The following is a 22,324-nucleotide window of genomic DNA, read 5'->3' on the forward strand; positions in this document are numbered from 1 at the left end:
CGGAAGTAACAAAAATTTAAATATTACTTTAGGTATTGGCAACATGTAATCAGAAAACTGAAACAGTGAAGGTAATAAAACCTTTTGTAGACGGGGCCACGAAGTCAGGTAGAACAGCAGGAGCCACCTCTAGGCCCTTATCCTGTCAGCTGATATTGTTCTTTAGTGCTGCAAATGTCATAAACTAGTATGCTGCCATATTCTGTATGAAATTATAATGTCACATGTCTGTTGGGAACTATATATTAAGTTCAAGTACTTCAGAGTTGTACTTGCATAAACCTAATATCACTGTGTACTATGTATCCAGGCTGGGAGCCGGGTGATATAAAGGATTTGATTAGACATATAAAAAGATGACATTAGTGTCAGTAAGGCAGTGATTTCAATTCCTTTTGGCACATTTCTGGTCCCTTTGTTAGTGAATATATCAATATGAGCAGGTACAGTCCAGTACTGACAGTGACCATCTCCTACATTGTTTATTACATCCGCAGGCGAGAGTGCTTCTTCCTCTTTCCAATCATTCATCTATATTTCTCTTTTTTAAACTTATGAATTCATTCCGTGCGACCTCCCGGGGTGGGGGAGTGTTCATGCTCATAGGTTAAACATGAGTGAACTTAGAAGGCTCTGAAAGTCAAAGCTCATAGTTTCCATGTTGGAAGTTTGTTGTGTGGCTTTGGTCAGTTTCTATGAGTCTCTAGTCCTCGTCAGGATGAAAGAAGTCCTCAGCAGAAGCTTTGATTTGAAAGAAATTGTCGAACGGAACATGAGAAAAAAGGTTTCTTGACTGTTGGAGGTTTTGCTTGTGTTTAAATGATGATCACATATGAATGACGCATCTGGAGACAAACGTAGGAACCATGGAATCCTTGACCTCCATTTTGTGCAGATCCTTTTTACAGTCACGTCTCACCTCTGTGATGGGAGGTTTCATCCAGTCAGCCTGTATAAGACCTGAGCTCAAACCCACGTCTCACTATGAATAAATGTCCACATCTGACAGTGTCCTCAGTCATATTCTTCATTTGACCTCGGCTATACACTGTATCATGGAGGCTCTGTCTCACACTCTCAGACACAAACAAATCTCTCGCCCGTCAGAGGAATCCACAAAACCATTCCTTGATTAAAAGTTTAGATATTTAGCTTTTAAGACTGTCTCCACACACAGGACATCTTCTTAACATTGGCTCCTCTCTACATCTCAGGACTGACACTGATCCACAATCAAAACAGAGCACAAAAGTCCATTTTTGCGTGGTTTTGTTTAACGGGGGCGCACTAACACAGACATCTCCACAAGTACAAATCACCTGTCACGTGTGTTGAGTTTTAGCTCTTTTACTTTGCTCCACAATAATCTGCATCTGTCACAGAATAAAAGAGTTGTCCAAATACAATTTTGAACACGTTTCTAAGACTGTTTCCTTTGAGTTTATTAAACACTTGTAGTCCTCACACAGCAGCAGGATCGACACGCGCGTCTACATATTGAGAGAGGTGCGGCGCGGGTTTTACGCACGGGGCACCGCGCTGGTCATTTCGTTAATGACACTGCACCAGGATCAGTCAGAAACTAACGGTCACTGACTTTCCAGAAACTTCCATATCAGACACATATGCTGTTACAGGAAGATTCCAGGTTTCATATTGTAAACATCTGGAACACAGCAGCCATCCTCAGGGTGAGTCAGTGGGCTGGATGAGTCCAGCTCCATCCGAGCTGTCGGGACATTGTGATTATAATTGAAAGTCCAATCAGATTTTCTCCTGGAGAAACAAAATGTTTCATGTTTTTTCTGTCTGGTCAAATTTCTGGTTGAAGGCCGATTTTCAGTTTTGCTGCTTAAATTCAAAGTCTCGTGGTGTCTCACATTGCTGTGCGCATGGAGGCGAGGCGTCAATACTCACCACACTGAACGCAGCCTCTCTTATCACTCACGTCAAATCCACACATCTGGCAACAGTAATAAGGAAAGCGCCTGTTTTTTCATCATTAGCGGTTCAGTGCAATAGCTGCGGTTAGATCCATCATTAGCCTTCGTGCACACAGGAGTTTCAGTGTTTCCGCAAACATAGAGTTAACTCCGCTGATGGTCTGAAGTTTTGTATTGCGATATTTTAACTTTGCTCTGGGTCGTTTATCACGTCTGAGTTTCACTGCGCTAAACCTTTGATGCAAAGAGTCAAAGTGACTGACACTGAAACACAACGAGCTGAATTCAAAATTCTAAATCACCTCGTATTAGTGCAGGTTTCAGCGTTTATTAATAGGCGTAGCTACAGGTCACTGAATCAATGCAACATGTGTTTGCAAATGGTTCTCCCTGTTTTAACATCACTACACTCGTAAGCAGCAGAGCTACATAAGTAATTCATCACCATCGCTACTCTATGATCTGTGTGAGGAAGAGGGAAAGCACGGTGAACAAAATCAATCAAGAAATGACATATCCTGGTCATTCAGGTGAAAATGTTCCAGTGTATTGAGTGTCTGTTACAATGGCGTAAACTGTGGTTTCTAATAAAACTATTTTGGCGAGAATCAAAAATCCGTCTTCACGCAGAGAAAAAAGCAGCCAAATATGTCACAGCCTGAGGGAAAACCAGCAGAACAACACATGAAAACTGAAATGAGCTCCTTAAAATGCCTTTTCTTTTTCTTTTCTCACGAGTTTTGACAAATGTTTTACTTATAATTTGGCAAAATTAATTTGTTCAGAACCGTACAGTCTATTTCTTTCCAACCCTGCCTCCTAGAAATGAGGTTTCTGTACAAATAGAACTGGGCTTTTTCACCTTCTTTTTACGGACAAATATACATTTAAGAAATGATGTTTGGATTTATCCCTTCGACTAATGTCGTTTAGGTGTTTAGACTGAATTATTCTTCTCATGAGAAAAAACCAAAATCCCTTTCAGCCATTTCAGAGGAGGAAGTTATTCTATAAAGTTATATACATATATATATTTAGATGAGGGAAAATATCCATATTTCTTTTTAATCTATATTTCTGCAAGGGAGACCTCTACAGGTGCGTGGCTCTGTTCGTGGCTGAGCCTCGTGAACTCTGATCGGTCATCGTATCGTCCTCCATCATACTGAAAACATCATTCAAGCCTTCACAGTGTAAGTTGGAAAAAGTATGTGAACCCCTCAGCTAACGACATCAACACAAGCAACATAAGTTTTGTGGACTGATGAAACTCGAGTTGAATTGTTTGGGGAGAACATGCAGCACCACATATGGTGTAAAAGGGCACTGTACACCAGCATGAAAACGTCATCCTGACAGTTAAGTAGAGTGGAGGAGAATCCTGATTTGGGGCTTTGCTGCTTCTGGGCCTGGACCAGCTCGCCATGTTGGAGGGGAAAATTAATTCTCAAGTTGATCAAGGTATCTTACAGGATAATGTCAGGGTGGCTGGTCTGCCAGCTGAAGCTCAGCAAGAATGACTTCAAACCATGAAAATCCTTCTGGGGTGGCCCAGTCAGAGCCCAGACCTTAACCCAGTATAGATGCTGTAGAATGAGCTCAGAGAGCCGTTCACCCCAGACATCCTAACAATATGGCTGAGAAGCCGTTCTGTAGGAAGAACGGTCTGAAATTCCTTTTTGAACGTTGGGCAGGTCTGATCCACAGCCCCGAAGCTCTGGTTTGAGGCTATTGCTGCCAAAGGAGGTTGGACCAGTTATTAAATCCAAGGGTCCACTTACTTTTTCCATCAGAACTATCAGTGTTTAATGGCTGCGATCAATAAAGACATGAAAGATTATAATTGTTTGTGTGTTATCAGCTTAAACACATTCTCTTTGTCTATACTTGCGACTTAGACGAAGACCAGATCACACTTATCACCAATTAATGCAGAAAACCAGGTCATTCCAATGGCCTTAGCATACTTTCTCTCGCCACTGTAAACGATGTGTCTGAATTATTATCTTGAAAAATAATTTAGGATATCATACTAATAATTTGCCTAATTTGTTATTTTGGTCCTGGATGGGTTCAGTGTTTTTATCTCACTGTGTCTGATTACACAAATGTAAATTGTGTACTTAAACTGGATTATTTATGATCCATTTGATTATCATCGCACAGATTTAGACGTAATCCACAGGTATTGTATCAGTTTATGCCTTTCATAAGGTCCCTTGGTTATCCCTGGTCAGTCAGTTGACCTTTGAAAAAAAAGTCCTCTGGATCCGTTCTGAAAAGTGTCATAATGAGTTCCAGAATGGTGATTGCAAAGACTCAAGAATTAGAATCTCTCTACAGACTTCACACACTCTTCAACCAGAACACACTGTTCATTTGTGTCTGAAGGATCAACCGTGTTTGAGTACTTCGAATCGCTCGTTGAACTCACACTCGTGAAATTTCCGTTGTCGCTTTGACAGTTTACCTTGTTCTGTATTTTGATATACAGCAACAAAAAACACCCATGGAATTTACTGAAGGAAGTAGAGGCATCTACAGACCCATCAGGGTATGTAAGAGTTTGTTTTTTGTTTTTTACTTGAGTTACCCTGTAAACATTTTCAGATGTAATTAAGTCTCTGAATAAGAAACTAATGATCAACATGATTGTATATTCTTCACAGGTGTTGTTTAACACACCCATATATGAGCGGGCTCTGCAGACCTGCTGGCACATGGGCTCTTATAAGTCTCAGGTAAGACCAGCTTTAGTTTTAATGTCCACACCAAGATAAGATAAAAGCTAAAGTTTCCCAAACTGTTTATTGTACTTAAACTTAAAGACATGTGGTCTCTTGTATGTTGTGTAGATTGCACTGGTGGCTGAACTTCTGAGGCTTCAGCAGAAAAACCAGCTCCCATCTGAGGTGACTGCTGAAGACATGACTGAGCTGCTGGTGGAGGAGAGCAAAACCACACTGAGAGTGCAGTGAGTTACTGAGACACGCACACACACGCACACGTGCACACACTCAAAGACTCAGACCAGCACTACACCTGACATGAAGTCTGCTCATGTCACACCAATCTGCGTGTAAAGAGAGAGAGAGGAACAGTAAAGATGAGGCTTGTGTTTTATTTCTGTTTGAAGGCTCTGGGAGTTTGAACTGGAGGACTTTGAAGAGGACGAGGCCAGACCTCTTCTCAAGCTGGTAAAACCACAATCCTGAGAAGACTTCACAGTAGTTTGGAGTGAACATGACACTTGATTTATTCTGTAAATGTATCCAATCTGCTCATCGTATCTCGTTCCTTGTTTCAGGTGTGGGAAGTGAACACCAGCATGAAGATGAGGGACGTTGAGTTTGAAGCTAGAAGGCTGCTGAACTCACCAGAGACCATCCCTCCTCAGTTTCAGTGAGTTGTATTTGACACATTTATTATCAGTTACACTGCAGTAGCTGCAATGTCTCTGTGTTGTTATGAAGTGGTTTAAAACAAACTTTGAATGACTGTAACCTACAGACATCCCAAGATCATCAGCACGGCTCAGAAGCACGCCAGGAGCCTGACAGAGCAGCAGCAGCAGCAGCAGGAGGCCCCAGCTCCAAACTGCTGGGGCCAAGGGAGGTTGTGATGGAAGTGGTTCCAAAAGTCCTCCAAGGCTTCTGGTTGCCTCCTCCGAACACCTTCTTCAACATGCCCTCCCAGCAGCTCAGTAAAATGGCGGTTGGAGTCACAAAAGCAGTTGAGGACCGGTCTCGGCTGCTCTGTCCTCCATGCTACTTCAGGTCACCTTCTCGCTCCATCAGGGACAACGTGGTCCTGTCTATCCAGGAAAAGGTTAGACAGGGTTACACTCAAGACGTCCTGGTGAAGATGCTGAACTGCTTCGCAGCAGAGGTGCTGAACACCATCAGCTATGTCGCAACGGGAGAAATCTCTGCTTTTCAGCCTCACATAAAACTGTCTCCAAACCTGAATGCCAGAGAGGCCTGCACCCAGCCAGCAGACGTGGTGGATGGTGCAGAAGACAAACCCAGCCCTGCTGAAGGTGTGAATAAGGAGCCTGATCTGGAGGAGGACAGTGAAACAAACAGAGAAACAGACACTGCTGTCATTACTCCTCCACCAACTCCTCTGACCAGCACTGCGAACTCCCGACAACACCGCCGTCCAGAATGGCTTGAACCACAAGCTGGATGAAGAAGGCGAAAAGCCCATATCCAGCTCAGAACCAGACTCTAGTGTGGCTCCAGCTCAACCACTCCCTCTGACCCCTGCTGCTGAGACTCCAGTCACTGCTTCCGTCCTGGATGCTGAGAAGATGAGTGAGGAACCCACCAGAGAACCAGACTCTGCCTTGGATCCAGCTCAACCAGCTCTTCGGACCCTTGCAGACGAACCTCCTTTCATCCCTGCAGCGCAGGATGACCTGACCACCAGTGCTGAACATCCTGCCAACTCCACCATCCAAAATGGTTTGAACAGTAGCCTGGATGAAGCAGAGGAACAGTCAGCGCTCAGCCTAGAGTCTGCTGTTATTTCTCCTCTACCTGCTCCTCTGACCCCCTATCCCGTAACTTCTACCAGCGTCGCCCACATCGCTGACGCCGCCAACACCTCCAACGCCCAGCAGCCAATGCTCGGTCCAGAACCAGACTGCGCCTCTGTTACCACTCCTCCACCACCTTTGACCCCTCTTGCTGATGAGTCTCGTGTCATCTCTGCAGTACAGGATGAGCTGATCATCACGCAGCAGCCAGTCAGGGTGGAGGAATCTTTCAACACCACAACAGGTAGGAAATATTATTCAGGTCCATTCCCAGTGGTTAACTGTTAATTCTGCTGCGATGTGTTAAGGCACTGACTGTCCTCCTTTGGTGTTTCAGAGGTTAAAAAGACAGAGATTAGTGGATTCAGCCGCTTCTTCACTTGGCTGCAAAAAAACGTCTACTGCTGCTTCCTGCCTGAAGACAACAGAGACAGAATGAAATTCTCTCTGTAAAAAATCATTTTCATGCTGCATTGCAGTCTTTATTTCTTTGTTCCATTTTGTGTTTCTTGTATTGTGAATTAATAAAACTCAACATGAAGACATGTCATGGTAATTATGTGTTGCATGAAAAAATTTGTACATAAAATACTGCATAATTTGTATAGGTTTATTTTCTAGGGGGGTATTTCACGAGCACTTGACTTTTTTTTTTTTCCTTTTTTCTTTTTTGTAACCAATGAAATAGAAATGTACAGTAGTAAGGTGTCCATCTATGAAACCACAGCATTTCCATTGAACCACATTTATATTTGAAACTTTCTTTCCTTCAAAATTTTTGCCAAAACCATTTTAGCATAAATCAAAAATCAGTATTCAAGTGGAGAAATAACTTTTCATAGTAGCATCCAAATATGTCACAGCCTCAGTGAAAACCAGCGGAACAACATATGCAAACTGGAATGAGCTCTTAAAAATGCCTCTTCTTTTTATTTCTTTTCTTACCAGTTTTTCAATCATCCATATCCATTCATTCATTTGATAAATGTTTGACTTTTGTTTCAACAATTTGTTCAGAGGCGTACAGTTTGTTTATTTTACGCAGCTGAAACAGCCTCATTTCTGGGAAGCTCCGTTGGCGAGCACTGGGTTGTAGATCTTGCCTTTGACAAAACACAGCGCTCATCCTCTCAGTTTTGGAGTGTGAAATCCAAGGATTACCTAGAAAGACAAGTCACATCACATGAAACTGAGGGAAATCTTTATGTAGAAATAGAGGACGGAGGTTACCCAAGGGAACAAGGTGACTTGAGGAAAAATAAAGCTACCTGCTGATAGTCTTCATTGAATATTGTACCCTGTAAGCTTTTTATACATTCTAGAGAAAAGCAGGGGTTGCAGCTTCCACGAGGTTGGGTGCCAAAGACTGAAGCATTTGAGTTGGAGCTGCATCCGTTGTCATTTGTTTGAAGTTTGCAGGAAGAATCGAATGGTGGCTGCCAAAGGTGGTGGTGAGGGTGCATAGGTTGCTGGATAGAGACTGTGAGTGGGGATATGGGAGAATCTGAAGATCGGAGAGCGACAACACGTTAATGGAAGAGGGTGGAGGTTAAGGTTTTGGCTGCAGCTGTGTGGCAGAAATATGAGTTGGAGGTGCCAGGTTGCTGGTAGAGGCTGCAGGTAGGAGTTGTAGGCTACACCTGTTTGAGAAATATGAGTTGGAGGTGCAGGTTGCTGGTAGAGGCTGCAGGTAGAGTTGTAGGCTACAGCTGTGTGGCAGAAATAATGAGTTGGGTTTGAGTTGAGTGCAGGTTCTGCTTCAGCTGTCTGTTTTGAAACTTCAGGTTTAGGTGGCACCTGGGAGTGCCGATCCACTCAGCTATCAGCTCAGATTCACTCAGCTTCAACTGTGGATCCGCGTCTTCCTGTCTGGAGTCCGGGAGGCAGGCACACTCTCCACGTTTAAGAGTAGACTTAAAACCTGCCTTTCACCTGATGAAGCTTCCTAGTTAGGGCTGGCTTTGAGCTTGAACCTTCACTCTGGTTATGCTGCTATGGGCCTAAGCAGCGAAGTAACAAAAATTTAAATATTACTTTAGCGTTATTGGCAACATGTAATCAGAAAACTGGAAACAGTGAAGGTAATAAAACCTTTTGTAGACGGGCCACGAAGTCAGGTAGAACAGCAGGAGCCTTACCTCTATGAGGCCCTTATCCTGTCAGTTGATATTGTTCTTCAGTGCTGCAAATGTCATAAACTAGTATGCTGCCATATTCTAGCCTATGAAATTATAATGCTCACATGTCCTATTTGGAACTATATATTCAAGTTCAAGTAATTCAGAGTTGTGCCCACTGTAAAGCCTAATATCACTGTATTACTATGTCCTTCATCCCAGGCTGGGGAACGGGTGATATAAGGATTTGATTGGAACATATAAAGATAGCAGTGACATTAGTGTCAGTAAGGCAGTGATATTTCAATTCCTTTTGGCATTTCTGAGTCCTTTGTTTCAAGTGAATATATCAATATGAGCGGAGGTACAGTCTGAAGTACTGACAAAGTGACCATCTCCTACATTATATTATTACATCACATGAGCGGAAATTACTTCTTCTCTTTCCAATCATTCATCTATATTTTCTCTTTTTTAAATTTATGAATTCATTCCGTCGACAAGACACTCCAGGGGTGGAGTGTTCATGCTCATAAGGTTAAACATGAGTGAACTTAGAAGGCTCTGGGAATTCAAAGCTCTGTAGTTTCCATGTTGGAGAGATTTGTTGTTGTGGCTGAATTGAATTCAAGTTTCTATGGAGGTCTTTAGTCCTCGTCAGGATGAAAAAAGAAGTCCTCAGCAGAAGCTTTGATTTGAAAGAAATTGTCGAGCGAACATAGAAAAAGAGATTTCTATGACTGTTGGAGGTTTTACTTGTGTTTTAAATAATGAGTCACATCTTGAATGATGCATCCTGGGGGAGACAAACAGCAGCGGAACCATGGAATCCTTGACCTCCATTTTGTGCAGATCTTTTGGTACGATCTCATCACCTCTGTGATGGGAGGTTTCATCTGATCCAGCCTATTCTTGCATAAAACCTGAGCTCAAATCCCGTATAAATCTATGAATAAATGTCCACATCTGACAAGTGTCCTCCAGTCATATTCTACCATTTGACCTCGGCTATACTCTTTTAACACTTGGAGAACTCTCTCTCACACTCCTCGAACACAAACAAATCTCGCCCGTCGGAAGAATCCACAAAACCATTCCTTGATTAAAGTTTAGATATTTAGCTTTAAAGACTGTCCTCACGCGCAGGACATCTTCTTAACATTGGCTCCTCTCTGCATCTCAGGACAGCACTGATCTAATCAAAAACAGAGCACAAAAGTCAAATTTTTGCATTAGTTTTATTCTAACGAAAACACACTAACACAAACATCTCCCACATGGTACTGATCCACATATCACGTGGTGTTGAGTTTTAGCGCTTTACTTTTGCACTCACAACCAATCTTCATCTTGTCACCAAATAAAGAGTTGTCCAAATACAATTTTGGACACGTTTCTCAAAAGACTGTTTTCCTTTGAGTTTATTAAACACTTTTAGTCCTCACACAGCAACCTGGGATCATGCAGCATATCCCCTGTATTATAGAGGTCATGGGTTTTACCATACTGGTCATTCATTGAACTTAAAAATCTCTGACCACACTGGGATCAATCAAAACTAACGGTGTTTATTTTCCAGAAACTATATCGAACACCATACCCAGCCGGAAGGTCAGGTTCTATGTGGCACCTCTGGAACACAGCAGCAGCCATCCTCAGTGATCGGACGGGCTGGATGATTCCAGCTCCATCAAAACTATGGATGATTCTGGTAAGTCAGTAAATTTTATCTGGAGAAAAGATGTTTTCTATACCGTTCGAACAGTTGATACGATTTTTTCGGTTTGCTGTTTAATTCAAAAGTCTCGTGGTGTCTCATTGCTGGCGCGAATATCGTCAATAAGCGCATCAATAGCAGTTCAGATTAGCCTGATTATCGTTGAATGATCTTTATCTTGCCATATTAAAAATCAATATTAATACAACAGCGGCTGGATTCAAATTCTAAATCTCATCAATTTGGTTTTCTTCAGAATCGTAATGATTCTCTATGTTTTAACATCCTTCACTCGTAAACATGAACTACATAAATATTCATCATCTTTGATGAACAAATCAATGTGAAAGAAACCAGCATATCTGGTATGGTGAAAAATGTTCCAGTCATGTTGATTATAAATAATAAACTGGTTTTCTATTTTGAATCAAAAATCATCTTCTACATTCAACTCTCTTCTGACTGATAAACTCTTATTTTCACTCTCAGGTTTTGTGTTCTTTCTTTTTGTTTAGCAAATTAATTTTCGAATATATAATTCTCTTTTCCTTCTGAAATGGTTTCCTTCAATATCGATTCTGACTTTCCACCTTCTTTTTTGTGGATAATATCTCATTTGAAAATGATGTGATTATCACCAACTAAGTTTTAAGTGTTCTGAAAGAATAAAATCTGTCTGATTTATTCTTTGATTAACTCTGTTAAGTTGGTCATGTCCTCATCTACGTTGAACCCTATTATGACATCCTTACAAACAGTTTGTGGATTAAGGGAAACGCATACGCTTCATATAAAAGGCATATGCACCAGCATGAAAACGTCATCCTGACAGGGCGCCAATGCGGTGGAAGGAGAATCTGTTCTTTGGGGCTTTGAAACAACTCCGCCATGTGGAGGAAAATAGATTCTCAAGTTGATCCGGGTATCCTTACAGGATAATCTCATGAGTGGTACGGTCTGCCGCAGCCCAGACTCCATGAAATAGGCTTACAAACTGGAAAATCTTAAAGTTGCCCAGTCAGAGCCCGAACCTTAACCTTAAAGTATGGTGCTGAAACAAAGAGCGTTCACTGAACATCTAACAATATCGTGGTGAAGCCGTTCGGGAAAACAGTCCTGAGACAACATGAGCGTTGGGCAGGTCTGATCCACAGCCCAGAGCTCTGGTTTGAGTAACTTGCTGCTTGGAGTTCAGACCCGATTGTCAATCGGGATTCGCTACTTTTCCATCAGACTGTTTAATGGCTGCGATCAGCCGATTCAATTGTTTGTGTGTTGTCAGCTTGGGCATATTCTCTTTGTCTGCTAGCGACTTATGGCGAAGACCAAAATCCTTATCACCAATTATTGAAAACCAGTCGACTTCAATGGCGCTTGCGCGTCTTCTCTCACGCTGTGTGTCAGATTATTCTCTTCGAAAAATAGTTAAGTCTCTGATCGTTGCCCTAATTTGTTATTTTGATTGGATGGGTTCAGTGTTTTTATCTCACACTGTATGATTACACAAATGTGGGTGTGTACTTAACTTCGGATTATTGCAGATCCCATTTTGATTTATCATCGCTGGAATTTAGAGCGTAATCATTGGTATTGCATGTCAGTTTATACCTTTCGCAGGTCCCTTAGGTTATCTAGTCATTGGTTCAATAACAAAAGTCCTCTGGATCTAGTTCTGTATCCTGTATCGGGTTTCCAGAATATGGTGATTGCAAAAGACTCAAAATTAGAATCCTCTACAGACTTCACACATATTAGAACACACTCATTGTTTTAACTGTCTGGACAACGTGTTTGAGTACTCTCGAATGGATTACGTTGAACTCTACACTACAAGTGAAATTTCGTTTAATAAGCGACGGTACACTTGTTCTTAACATTTTTGATATGGCAACAAGCACCCATGGAAGGCCTTTGGAAAGATGAATCTAGGAACAAATTAAGAGTTTAATTTTGTTTTACGGAGTTGCCTATAGCATTTTTCAAATGTAGATGTAAGTCCTAGACTAGAAATTAACCAGTCAACATGGTTTTTATTTACAGGTGTTGTTATTCACTTTATATGTGATTTCTTTAGACCTATAGCGCACTGCAGACTCTATAAGTCTTCTCAGAACAAGACCAGCTTTTAGTTTTAATGTCACACCAGACTCAGATCTGGCCAAGTTTCCCCGACTGTTTGTTATTGTAAACTCTCAAAAGACATGTGGTCTCTTGTATGTTGTTAGGTTACTGGTGGCTGAACTGGGGCTTCTTGCAGAAAACCAGCTCCATCTGGGTGACTGCACTGAGACGCAGCTGGCTCTGGTGTGGAAGAAGCAAAACCACTTTCAGTCTGAGGATTTTCAAGACTCTTGCTTTACGCACCGTCACCTCAGGCACTAGACCTTTCGCAGGAGTCGCTCCATCAGCACCAATCTCAAATGGAAGATAGACTGAAATGGGGCTTGTGTTTTCTTTCTGTTTTGAAGAGCTCAGAATTTGAACTGAGAGGACTTTGAAGGGACATGGACTCTTTCTCATTTAAATGAACCACAATCTGAAGGCACTTCACAGTGGTTTGGAGTGAACATGACACTTGATTTATTCTATAAAATCATATCCAATCTGCTCATCATTATCGATTCACCCCAACTCTAGATTGTGGGAAGTGCCGACTTCCTTTAAAAAGACTGAGGGGCCGTTGGACTTTGACTAAAGTTATCCGCTCACCGAGACCATCCACCTCCTCAGTTTCAGTGAGTTGTATTTGGCTTCACAGACAATATCAAGTTACACTGTATTAGCTGCAATGTCTCATCATTTGTTATAAAGCTGGTTTAAAACTTTGAGACCAAGCTGCCTTGCGACATCTAAGTGTTTCGAACCACAGCTCAGAAATCTGTGGACTGACCGAGACAGCAACAGCGGTGGGCCCCAAAGCTGCTGGGGCCGGGGTGTGATCTGGAAGCTTCAGTTTTGCCTCATCAGCAGCTGGAGTCCTACGTGATTGAGACCGGGTCTCGGCTGCTCTGTCTCCATGCCATCAGGACAGAAAAAGGTTAAGCGTCAGGTGGGGTTGACGCCCGCCGCCGCCTTTTCAGCCTCTGAGCTGTCTCAAACACCTGAATGCCGAGGCCTGCACCCAGCAGCGGGCGTGGTGGGATGGTTACGAAGACCAGCTAACCCTGCTGGGATGAGGCGCGTCTGGAGGACGATACAGAAACAAACAGAAAGCAAACACACTGTATGCTCCTCACCATCCTCCTGAGCCATGCTGAACTCCGGAATGACTTCTTGCATCCCAGAATGGCTTAGACACAAGCTGGATATGAAGAAAAGCCTGTCTCTTAACTCCGAACCAGACTCTGGTGTGGCTCAGCTCAACCACTCCTCGGCCCTGCCAGGAATGGTCCACTGCTTCGTCCCTGGATGCTGGGAAGATGGTAGAGAACCCGCAGAAACCAGGGCCTCTTGGATCCCATTCATCCCACCACAGCACCTGAATGGCTAACCTGTGCTGGAAAAGGTTTAATCTACCCGCTCTGGCTGGAGCAAGGGACTGATGGTAGTCTGCGTTATTTCTCCTCCTCTGACCCCCTATCGACCAACGACAGCCCGGCGCTGGCACATGTTCTGACCAGCAACCAGCCATTCGGTCAGAGCCAGGCTACGCCTCTTCCTCCTCCATACCACCTTTGACGGCCCCTCCTTGCTGATGGTCTCGTGTCATCTCTGTGACCAATCAGGATCTTCAACACAACGGTGAAATATTAAGTCCAGTTTGATGATTAACTATTCGTTCTGCTACGATGTGTTAGGCACTGGAGTTAAGACAGAGATGAGTGGATTCAACCGCTTCTTCCTTGCTTTCCTGCTAATCTCTCTTCCTACCAAGAGCAACAGAGATGAATCTCTCTCATAATCATTTCATGCTACCATTGCAGTCTTGCTTCTTTGTTTATATTTCTTATTGACAAAACTCAACATGAAGACATAATCAATGTACATAAATCTATTTTTCTGAAGGGTATTTGACTTTTTTTCCTTTTTTTCTTTTGCATGGTGAAATAGAAATGTGCAGTAATAAGGTGTCCATCAACAAACCACAACATTTCCATTGAATTACATTTATATTTATTTTTCTTTCCTTCAAAATTTTGCAAAACCATTTGCTCAATATCAAAAATCAGTATTCAGTGGAGAAACACTTTCTAGTAGCATCCGATATGCTCACAGCCTCTAATTGAAAACCATAGAACAACATATACAAGCTGGAATGAGCTCCTAAATGCCTCTTCTTTTATTTAACACTACCAGTTTTCAATCATCATATCATTCATTCATTTGATAAATGTTTTAGACTTTTTGTTTCATTAATTTATTTCAGGGCATTACAGTGTTGCACTGACTGGCTTCGACAGCCTGTTCCACAGACTGACTCCGTTGGCGGCACTATGGGTTTATCGTTGTGACAAACCTGCGCTCATCCTCTCATTTGGGGCGTGAACTCCAGGAGGGATTACCTGGGAAAGACAGAAGTCATATCGCAGAGCTGAGATCTTTATGTAAAGAATGAGGACGAGGAGTTTAAAGGGCAAGAGTGACAGGAAGAATAAGCTTCCTGCTGTTCTTCATGAATCTTCACAGGGTTGGTGCCGAAACTAGCGGGAGTTGGAGCGCATCCGGTTTTGTGTTTGTTTGAAGTTTGAAATCGAATAGTGTACAAGGATGGTGGTAGTGCATAGGTTGCTGGATGAGACATAGGTTGGGGAATGTAGAGAATCTGAAGATGAGCGACAATACGTTAATGGAGGGTGGAGTTCTGGTTTTGGCTGCAGTGTGAAGTTGGAGTTTGAGTTGCTGGTGGCTGCAGGCCAGGGTTTGTGGGCTACAGCTGTGTGGCAGAAATATGGTTAGAGGTGCAGGTTGCTGTTAGAGGCTGGTAGGTTATGAGCTTCTATTTGTGTACGGCGAAAATATTCAGTTTGGAGTGCTGGATGAGTTGCTGGCTACTGTGGCAATCTAGAGTTGGGTGCAGGTTCAACTTCAGCTGTCATTTAAACCCTACAGGTTGAAATTTAACACCTGGGGCCGATCCCTCAGCTATCAGCTCAATTCCCTCTGACACCTCATGGTCAAATATTCCTGTCCTTGGTCTGGAACTACTCTCCACGTTTAAATGAACTTAAGCCTGCAGCTCTGATGAAGCTCTAGTTGGAACAGAGAACAGACAGCAGACCTGCACTCTGGTTATCACTGCTATGGTTTCCCAGAGATAACAAGAGACTACGTTTTAACAAGTATTGTGTATACTTATAATCAGAAACAACAGGAAGGTAATAAAAACCTTTTGTGTAAGCCAGGGGCCACGAAGTCCAGGTAGAACAGCAGGAGCCACCTCTGAGGCCCTTATCCTCATCAGCTGATATTGTTCTTCAGTGCAAATATCATAAGCTAGTATGCTGCCATATTCTGTATGAAATTATAATGTCACATGTCTGTTTGGGAGACTATATATTAAGTTCAAGTAATTCAGGTTAACCTTGCATAAACCTAATATCACTGTATTACTATGTATCCAGGCTGGGGCAGATATAAAGTTTGATTAGACATATAAAAAGATGACATTAGTGTCAGTAAGGCCAGTGATTTCAATTCAGCACAGCACATTTCTGAATTGTCTGTGAGTGAATATATCAATATGAGCAGGTACAGTCCAGTACTGACAGTGACCATCCTCCTACATGTTTGGTATCCATAGTGAGAGTGCTTCTTTCTCTTACCAATCATTCATCCTGTATTTCTCTTTTTAAACTTATGAATTCATTCCATTACGACCTCCCGGGGAATTAAGGAGTGTTCATGCTCCTGGGTTAAACATGAATAGACTTAGAAGGCTCTATGAAATTCAAAAGCTCACCGGTTTCCATGTTGGAAGTTGTTGTGTAGCTTTGGTCAGTTTCTATGAGTCTTTAATTGCTTCGTCAGGATAAATAAGTCCTCAGCAGAAGCTTTTGATTTAGAAATTGTCAGTGGAACATGAAAAAAGGTTTCTTGACTGTTGGAGGTTTGCTTGTGTTTAAATGATGATCACATATGAATGATGCACCTGGAGACAAACGTAGGAACCATGGAATCCTTGACCTCCATTTTGTGCAGATCATGATCACGTCTCACCTCTGTGATGGGAGGTTTCATCAGTCAGCCTGTATAAGACCTGAGCTCAAACCCACGTCTCACTGAATAAGCCTCACATCTGACGGTGTCCTCAGTCCATATTCTTGTTTGACCTCCAGCTATACACGTCCATGGAGCTCTGTCTCACACTCTCAGGAGCACAAACAAATCTCTCGCCCGTCAGAGGAATCCAAAAACCATTCCTTGATTAAGTTTGCGATATTTAGCTTTTAGGGACTGTGCTCCACCATAGGACATCTTCTTAACGTGTGGCTCCTCTCTACATCTCAGGACAGACACTGATCCAAAATAAAAACAGAGCACAAAAGTCCATTTTGCGTGGTTTTTTGTTTAACAGGGCACACTGTAGACATCTCCTGATTACAAATCACCTGTGTCACGTGTGTTGAGTTTTAGCTCTTTTACTTTGCTCGTAATAATCTGCATCTGTCACCAGAATAAAAAGAGTTGTCTAAATACAATTTTAAGACACGTTTACCTACGTTGTTTCCTTTGAGTTTTATTAAACACTTGTGAGTCCTCACACAACAGCAGGGGATCGACAACGTCCTACATAATGGGAAGATTGGCATAAGTTTTACGCGCGGGGCTTCCCTTGTGGTCGTTCATTCGATAAACAGAATCTCATGACACTGCACCAGGATCAGTCAGAAACTAACGGTCACTGACTTTTAGAAACTTCCATATCGAACCATATGCTGTTACAGGAAGATTCGGGGTTTAAATATTGTGTCAGCTCAGGGGTGAGTCCAGTGGCTGGATGGGTCAGCTCCATCCAGGCTGTCGGGACATTGTGATTATAATTAAAGTCAATCAGATTTTCTCCTGGAAACAAATGTTTCATGTTTTTTCATCTTAATTCAAATTTCCTGCAGTTTGAAATAGATTTTACCAGTTTGCTGCTTAAATTCAAAGTCTCGTGGTGTCTCCACATTGCTGTGCGCATGGGCGAAGGCACGTCAATACTCACCACACTGAACGCAGCCTCTTATCACTCACGTCAAATCCACACATCTGCTTAGCAATGTCTAAAGGAAAAGCGCCTGTTTTTCATCGTAGCGGTTCAGTGCAATAGCTGCGGTTAGATCCATCATTAGCCTTCGTGCACAGGGTTCGAGTGTTTCCGCAAACGCAGAGTTAACTCCGTTGAATGGTCTGAAATTTTGTGTGCGATATTTTACCTTTGCTCTGGTCGTTTATACGTCTGAGTTTTCACTGCGCTAGAACGGCGTTAAAGAGTCAAAGTGACTGACACCGAAACACAACAGGCTGAGTTCGTTCTAAATCACCTCGTATTAGTGCAGGTTTCAGCGTTTATTAATAGGCAGCCTTTACAGGTCACTGAATCAATGCAGCATGTGTTTGCAAATAGTTCTCCCTGTTTCTTATCACTACACTCCATGGCTTGGCAGAGCTACGCAAGTGACATACCGTCGCTGCTCTATGATCTGTGTGAGGAAGAGGAAAGCACAGTGAACAAATCATTCCAAATGACATATCCTGGTCATTCAGGTGAAAATGTTTGGTGTGTTTGGTGTCTGTTACGTAAAGCGACTGTGGTTTCTTCGATAAACTGGCGAGAATCAAAAATCCGTCTTCACAGAAAAAAAAGCAGCCAAATATGTCACGGACTACAGGAAAACCAGCAAAACAACACATAGAAAACTGAAATGAGCTCCTTAAAATGGCACTGTAACAGCACTTTCACGGTTTATATAATTTGAGCAAAATTAATTTATTCAGGAACATGGAATCTATTTCTTTTCCTCTAGAAATGAGGTTTTCTGTACAAAATAGAACTGGAAAACTTCGCTTCACTACGGACAAATATACATTTAAAAGAAATGATGTTTGGATTTATCCTTCGATAATGTCGTTTAGAGTGTTAGACTGAATTATTCTTCTCATGAGAAAAAGCCAATCCCTTTCAGCCATTTCAGGAGGAAGTTATTCTATAAAGTTATATACATATATATATTTAGATGAGGAAAATATCTTGTATTTCTTTTTAATCTATATTTCTGCAAGGGGGCCTCTACAGGGTGGCATTAGCTCTGTTAGGTGGCCCGTCTCGTGTGGGCGGTCATCGTGTCGTCCTCCATCATACTGAAAACATCATTCAAGCCTTCACACAGTGTGAAGTTTGGAAAAAAGTATGTGAACCCCCTCCCATTCGCGACATCAACACAAGCAGCATAAGTTTTGTGGACTGATGAAACTCGAGTTGAATTGTTTGGGGAGAACATGCAGCACCACATATGACCAGGCACTGTACCAGCACTCGAAAACGTCATCCTGACAGTTCAGACAGAGTGGAGAATCCTGATGCTGGGGCTTTTTGCTGCTTCTGGGCCCTGGACCAGCTCTCTGTGACCATTGGAGGAAAATGAATTCTCAAGTTGATCAAAAGGTATCTTACAGGATAATCTGGGTGGCTGGTCTGCCAGCTGAAGCTCAACAAGAATGACTTCAAACTATAGGGACTCCTTCTGGGGTGGCCCAGTCAGAGCCAATTGTGGCGCAGTATGATGCTGTAGAATGAGCTCGAAGAGCGTTCACCCCAGACATCTAACAATATGGCTGAGCCAGAAGCACCGTTCTGTAGGAAGATTCAGGGAATTCGCACAGACGTTGGGCCGGAGTCTGATCCAGCCCCCAGAGAAGCTCTGGTTTGAGGAGCTATTGCTGCCAAAAGGAGGGGTTGGACCAATTATTAAATCCAGGGTCCACCACTTTTTCCATCAGAACTATCGGTGTTTAATAAACTAGATCAATAAAGACATGAAGATTATAATTGTTTGTGTGTTATCAGCAAACATTCTCTTTGTCTACTCTGGGCGAAGACCAGATCACATATCGCAATTAATGCGAAAACCAGGTCATTCCAATGGCCTTAGCATACTTTCTCTGCGCCACTTTCCTTAACGTGTCTGAATTAATATCATGCGTTGGGGATATCATCACGAATAATTTGCCCTAGTGCTGTTCTTTTGGTCTGGATGGGTTCAGTGTTTTTATCTCACTGTGTCTGATTACACAAATGTAAATTGTGTGCTTAAGCTGGATTATTATGATCCATTTGATTATCATCGCGCACAGATTTGAGCGTAATCCTGGAGTGTTGTATCAGTTTATATGCCTTTCATAAGGTCCCTTGGTTATCCCTGGTCGGTCAGTTGATGACCTTTGAAAAAAAAGTCCTCTGGATCCGTTCTGAAAAGTGTCATAATAGGTTCCAGAATGGTGATTACTGAACTCGTGAATATACCGGGCTTGCACTCTTCAACCAGAACATGTTCATTTTGTGTCTGAAGGATCAACCGTGTTTAGTACTCTCGAATGGATTCGTTGAACTCACTTTCGTGAAATTTCGTTAATAAGCTTTGACAGTTTATTATTCTGTATTTATGCAACAACTTGGCTTACCCATGGAATTTACTGAAGGAAGTAGAGGCATCTACAGACCCATCGGGAGTATGTAAGGATTTGTTTTGTTTTTACTTGAGTTACCCTGTAAACTTTTGAATGTAATTAAGTCTCTGAATAAAGAAATTAATGATCAAATAATATTCTTCACAGGTGTTGTTTAGCAACACACCCTTATAAGCCCAGACTCTGCAGATTTTCTTTAGCACATGGGCTCTTATAAGTCTCAGAGTAAGACCAGCTTTAGTTTTAATGTCCCACATAAGATAAGATAAAAAGCTAAGTTTCCCCCAAATATTTGTGTACTTAAACTTAAAGACATATGGTCTCTCTTGCCCGTATTTGTGTAGATTACTGGTGGCTGAACTTCTGGCATCCAGCTCCCATCTGAGGTGACTGTGGGACTGGTGCTGGTGGAGAGCAAAACCACACTGAGAGTGCAGTGAGTTACTGAGACACGCTTTGCACTTTTACGTGCACACCTCAAAGACTCAAGACCAGCACTACACTTCTGACCGCTGGGAGTCTGCTCATGTCACACCAATCGATAACTTGAAGAGAGAGAACAGTAAAGATGAGGCTTGTGTTTTTCTTTCTGTTTTGAAGGCTCTGGGAGTTTGAATGGAGGACTTAGAGAGGGGCGGGGCCAGACCTCTTCTCAAGCTGGTAAGACCACAATCCTGAGAAGACTTCACAATGGTTTGGAGTGAACATGACACTTGATTTATTCTGTAAATGTATCCAATCTGCTCATACGTATCTGTTTCGCCTTGTTTCGGAGTGTGGGGAAGTAGACACCAGCATGAAGATGAGGGGCGTTGAGTTTAAGCTAGAGGCTACTCCAACTCACCCAGAGACCCTCCTCGGTTCCAAGTGGGTTGTATTTGACACACATTTATTATCAGTTACACTGCAGTAAGCTGCAATGTCTCTGTGTTATGAAGTGGTTTTAAAAACAAACTTTGAATGACTGTAACCTACAGACATCCCAGATCATCAACCTGACTCAGAGAAATGCATGGGAGCCCTATTGGGCAACAGCAGCAGCAGCAGGCCCCCCAGCTCCAAGCTGCTGGGGCCAGGGGAAGGTGTGATGGAAGTGGTTCAGGTACCACCACCAAGGCTTCTGGTTGCCTCCTCCGAACACCTCCTTCTTATCACCCTCCCAGCAGCTCGGTAAAATGGGCGGTTGGAGTCACAAAAGCAGTTGAGGACCCGGGTCTCGGCTGCTCTGTCCTCCATGCTACTTCAGGTCACCTTCTCTCGGCACCATCAGGGACAACGTGGTCTGTCTATCCAGGAAAAGGTTAGACAGGGTTACCTCCAGGCGTCCTGGTGAAGATGCTGAACTAGCCGCCCAGCAGAGGTGCTGAACACCATCAGCTATGTGCGCCTTGGAGAAATCTCTCTGCGCTTTTCAGCCTCACATAAAACTGTCTCCAAACCTGAATGCCAGAGGCCTGCACCCAGCCAGCAGGCTGGGTGAGATGGTGCAGAGACAAACCCAGCCCCTGCTGAAAGACAGAATAAGAGGAGCCTGATCTGGAGGAGACAGTGGGAAACAAACAGAGAAACAGACACTGCTGTCATTACTCCTCCACCAACTCTATCTGACCAGCTGCCGAACTCGGACCTTACTTAAAACCAGATAAACCCGAACCACAAGCCTGTGGATGAAGAAGGCCAGCCCATATCCAGTGTTGGATCCAGACTCCTGAGTGTGGCTCCAGCTCACTCCCACTCCTCTGACCCTTGCTGAGACTCCAGTCACTGCTTCCGTCCTGGATGCTGAGAAGATGGTGAAAGGAACCCGCAGAGAACCAGACTCTGCCTTGGATCCAGCTCCTTGGCTCACGGACCCATGCAGACGAACCTCCTTTCTGTCCCTGCAGCGCAGGACCAGGCTGACCACCAGTGCTGAACATCCTGCCAACTCCACCATCCAAAATGGTTTTGAACAGTAACCTGGATGAAGCAGAGAGAACAGTCAGCGCTCAGCCTAGAGAGTCTAACAAGCCTTTCTCCTCCTACCTGCTCCTCTGACCCCCTATCCCGTAGCTACCACCAGCGTCGCCCACTCGCTGGCGCCCGCCCAGCACCTCAGCCCAGCAGCCAATATAGGTCCAGGGCAAGACTGCGCCCTCTGTTGCCCTCTCCACACGGCCCCTCTTGGGTCTCGTGTGTCCTCTGCAGTACAGGATGAGCTAGATATTACGCAGGCCCAGTCAGGGTGGAGAATCTTCTCAACACCACAACAGGTGGGAACATGTTTTCAGTTGTTCCCAGTGGTTATATTAATTCTGCTTTCTGCGATGTGTTAAGGCGCAGCTGTCACTCCTTTGGTGCTTTCAAGGATGAACAGAGATAGTGGATTCAGCGGCTTCTTCACTTGGCTGCAGAAATC

The 22,324-nt window shown here is 43.2% G+C and overlaps 1 protein-coding gene and 1 long non-coding RNA gene across 2 annotated transcripts; both read left to right on the forward strand.

Moving 5' to 3' along the window:
- Window positions 1-5,091: 5,091 nt before the first annotated feature.
- Window positions 5,092-5,527, forward strand: LOC120787206. The gene is made up of 3 exons (XR_005706883.1): window positions 5,092-5,140; window positions 5,251-5,345; window positions 5,454-5,527. It is a non-coding gene; the product is annotated as an uncharacterized LOC120787206 (long non-coding RNA).
- Window positions 5,528-5,564: 37 nt separating this feature from the next.
- Window positions 5,565-13,995, forward strand: LOC120787205. Its single transcript, XM_040122896.1, has 6 exons — window positions 5,565-5,657; window positions 5,883-5,982; window positions 6,077-6,727; window positions 6,821-6,841; window positions 13,602-13,739; window positions 13,823-13,995. The coding sequence occupies exons 1-6, from the start codon at window positions 5,565-5,567 to the stop codon at window positions 13,993-13,995; spliced, it is 1,176 nt and encodes a 391-aa protein (XP_039978830.1).
- Window positions 13,996-22,324: the final 8,329 nt, after the last annotated feature.

This window comes from Xiphias gladius, unplaced genomic scaffold (genome assembly GCF_016859285.1).
Source record: "Xiphias gladius isolate SHS-SW01 ecotype Sanya breed wild unplaced genomic scaffold, ASM1685928v1 HiC_scaffold_1272, whole genome shotgun sequence".
In the NCBI taxonomy this organism is placed as follows: Eukaryota; Metazoa; Chordata; class Actinopteri; order Istiophoriformes; family Xiphiidae; genus Xiphias; species Xiphias gladius.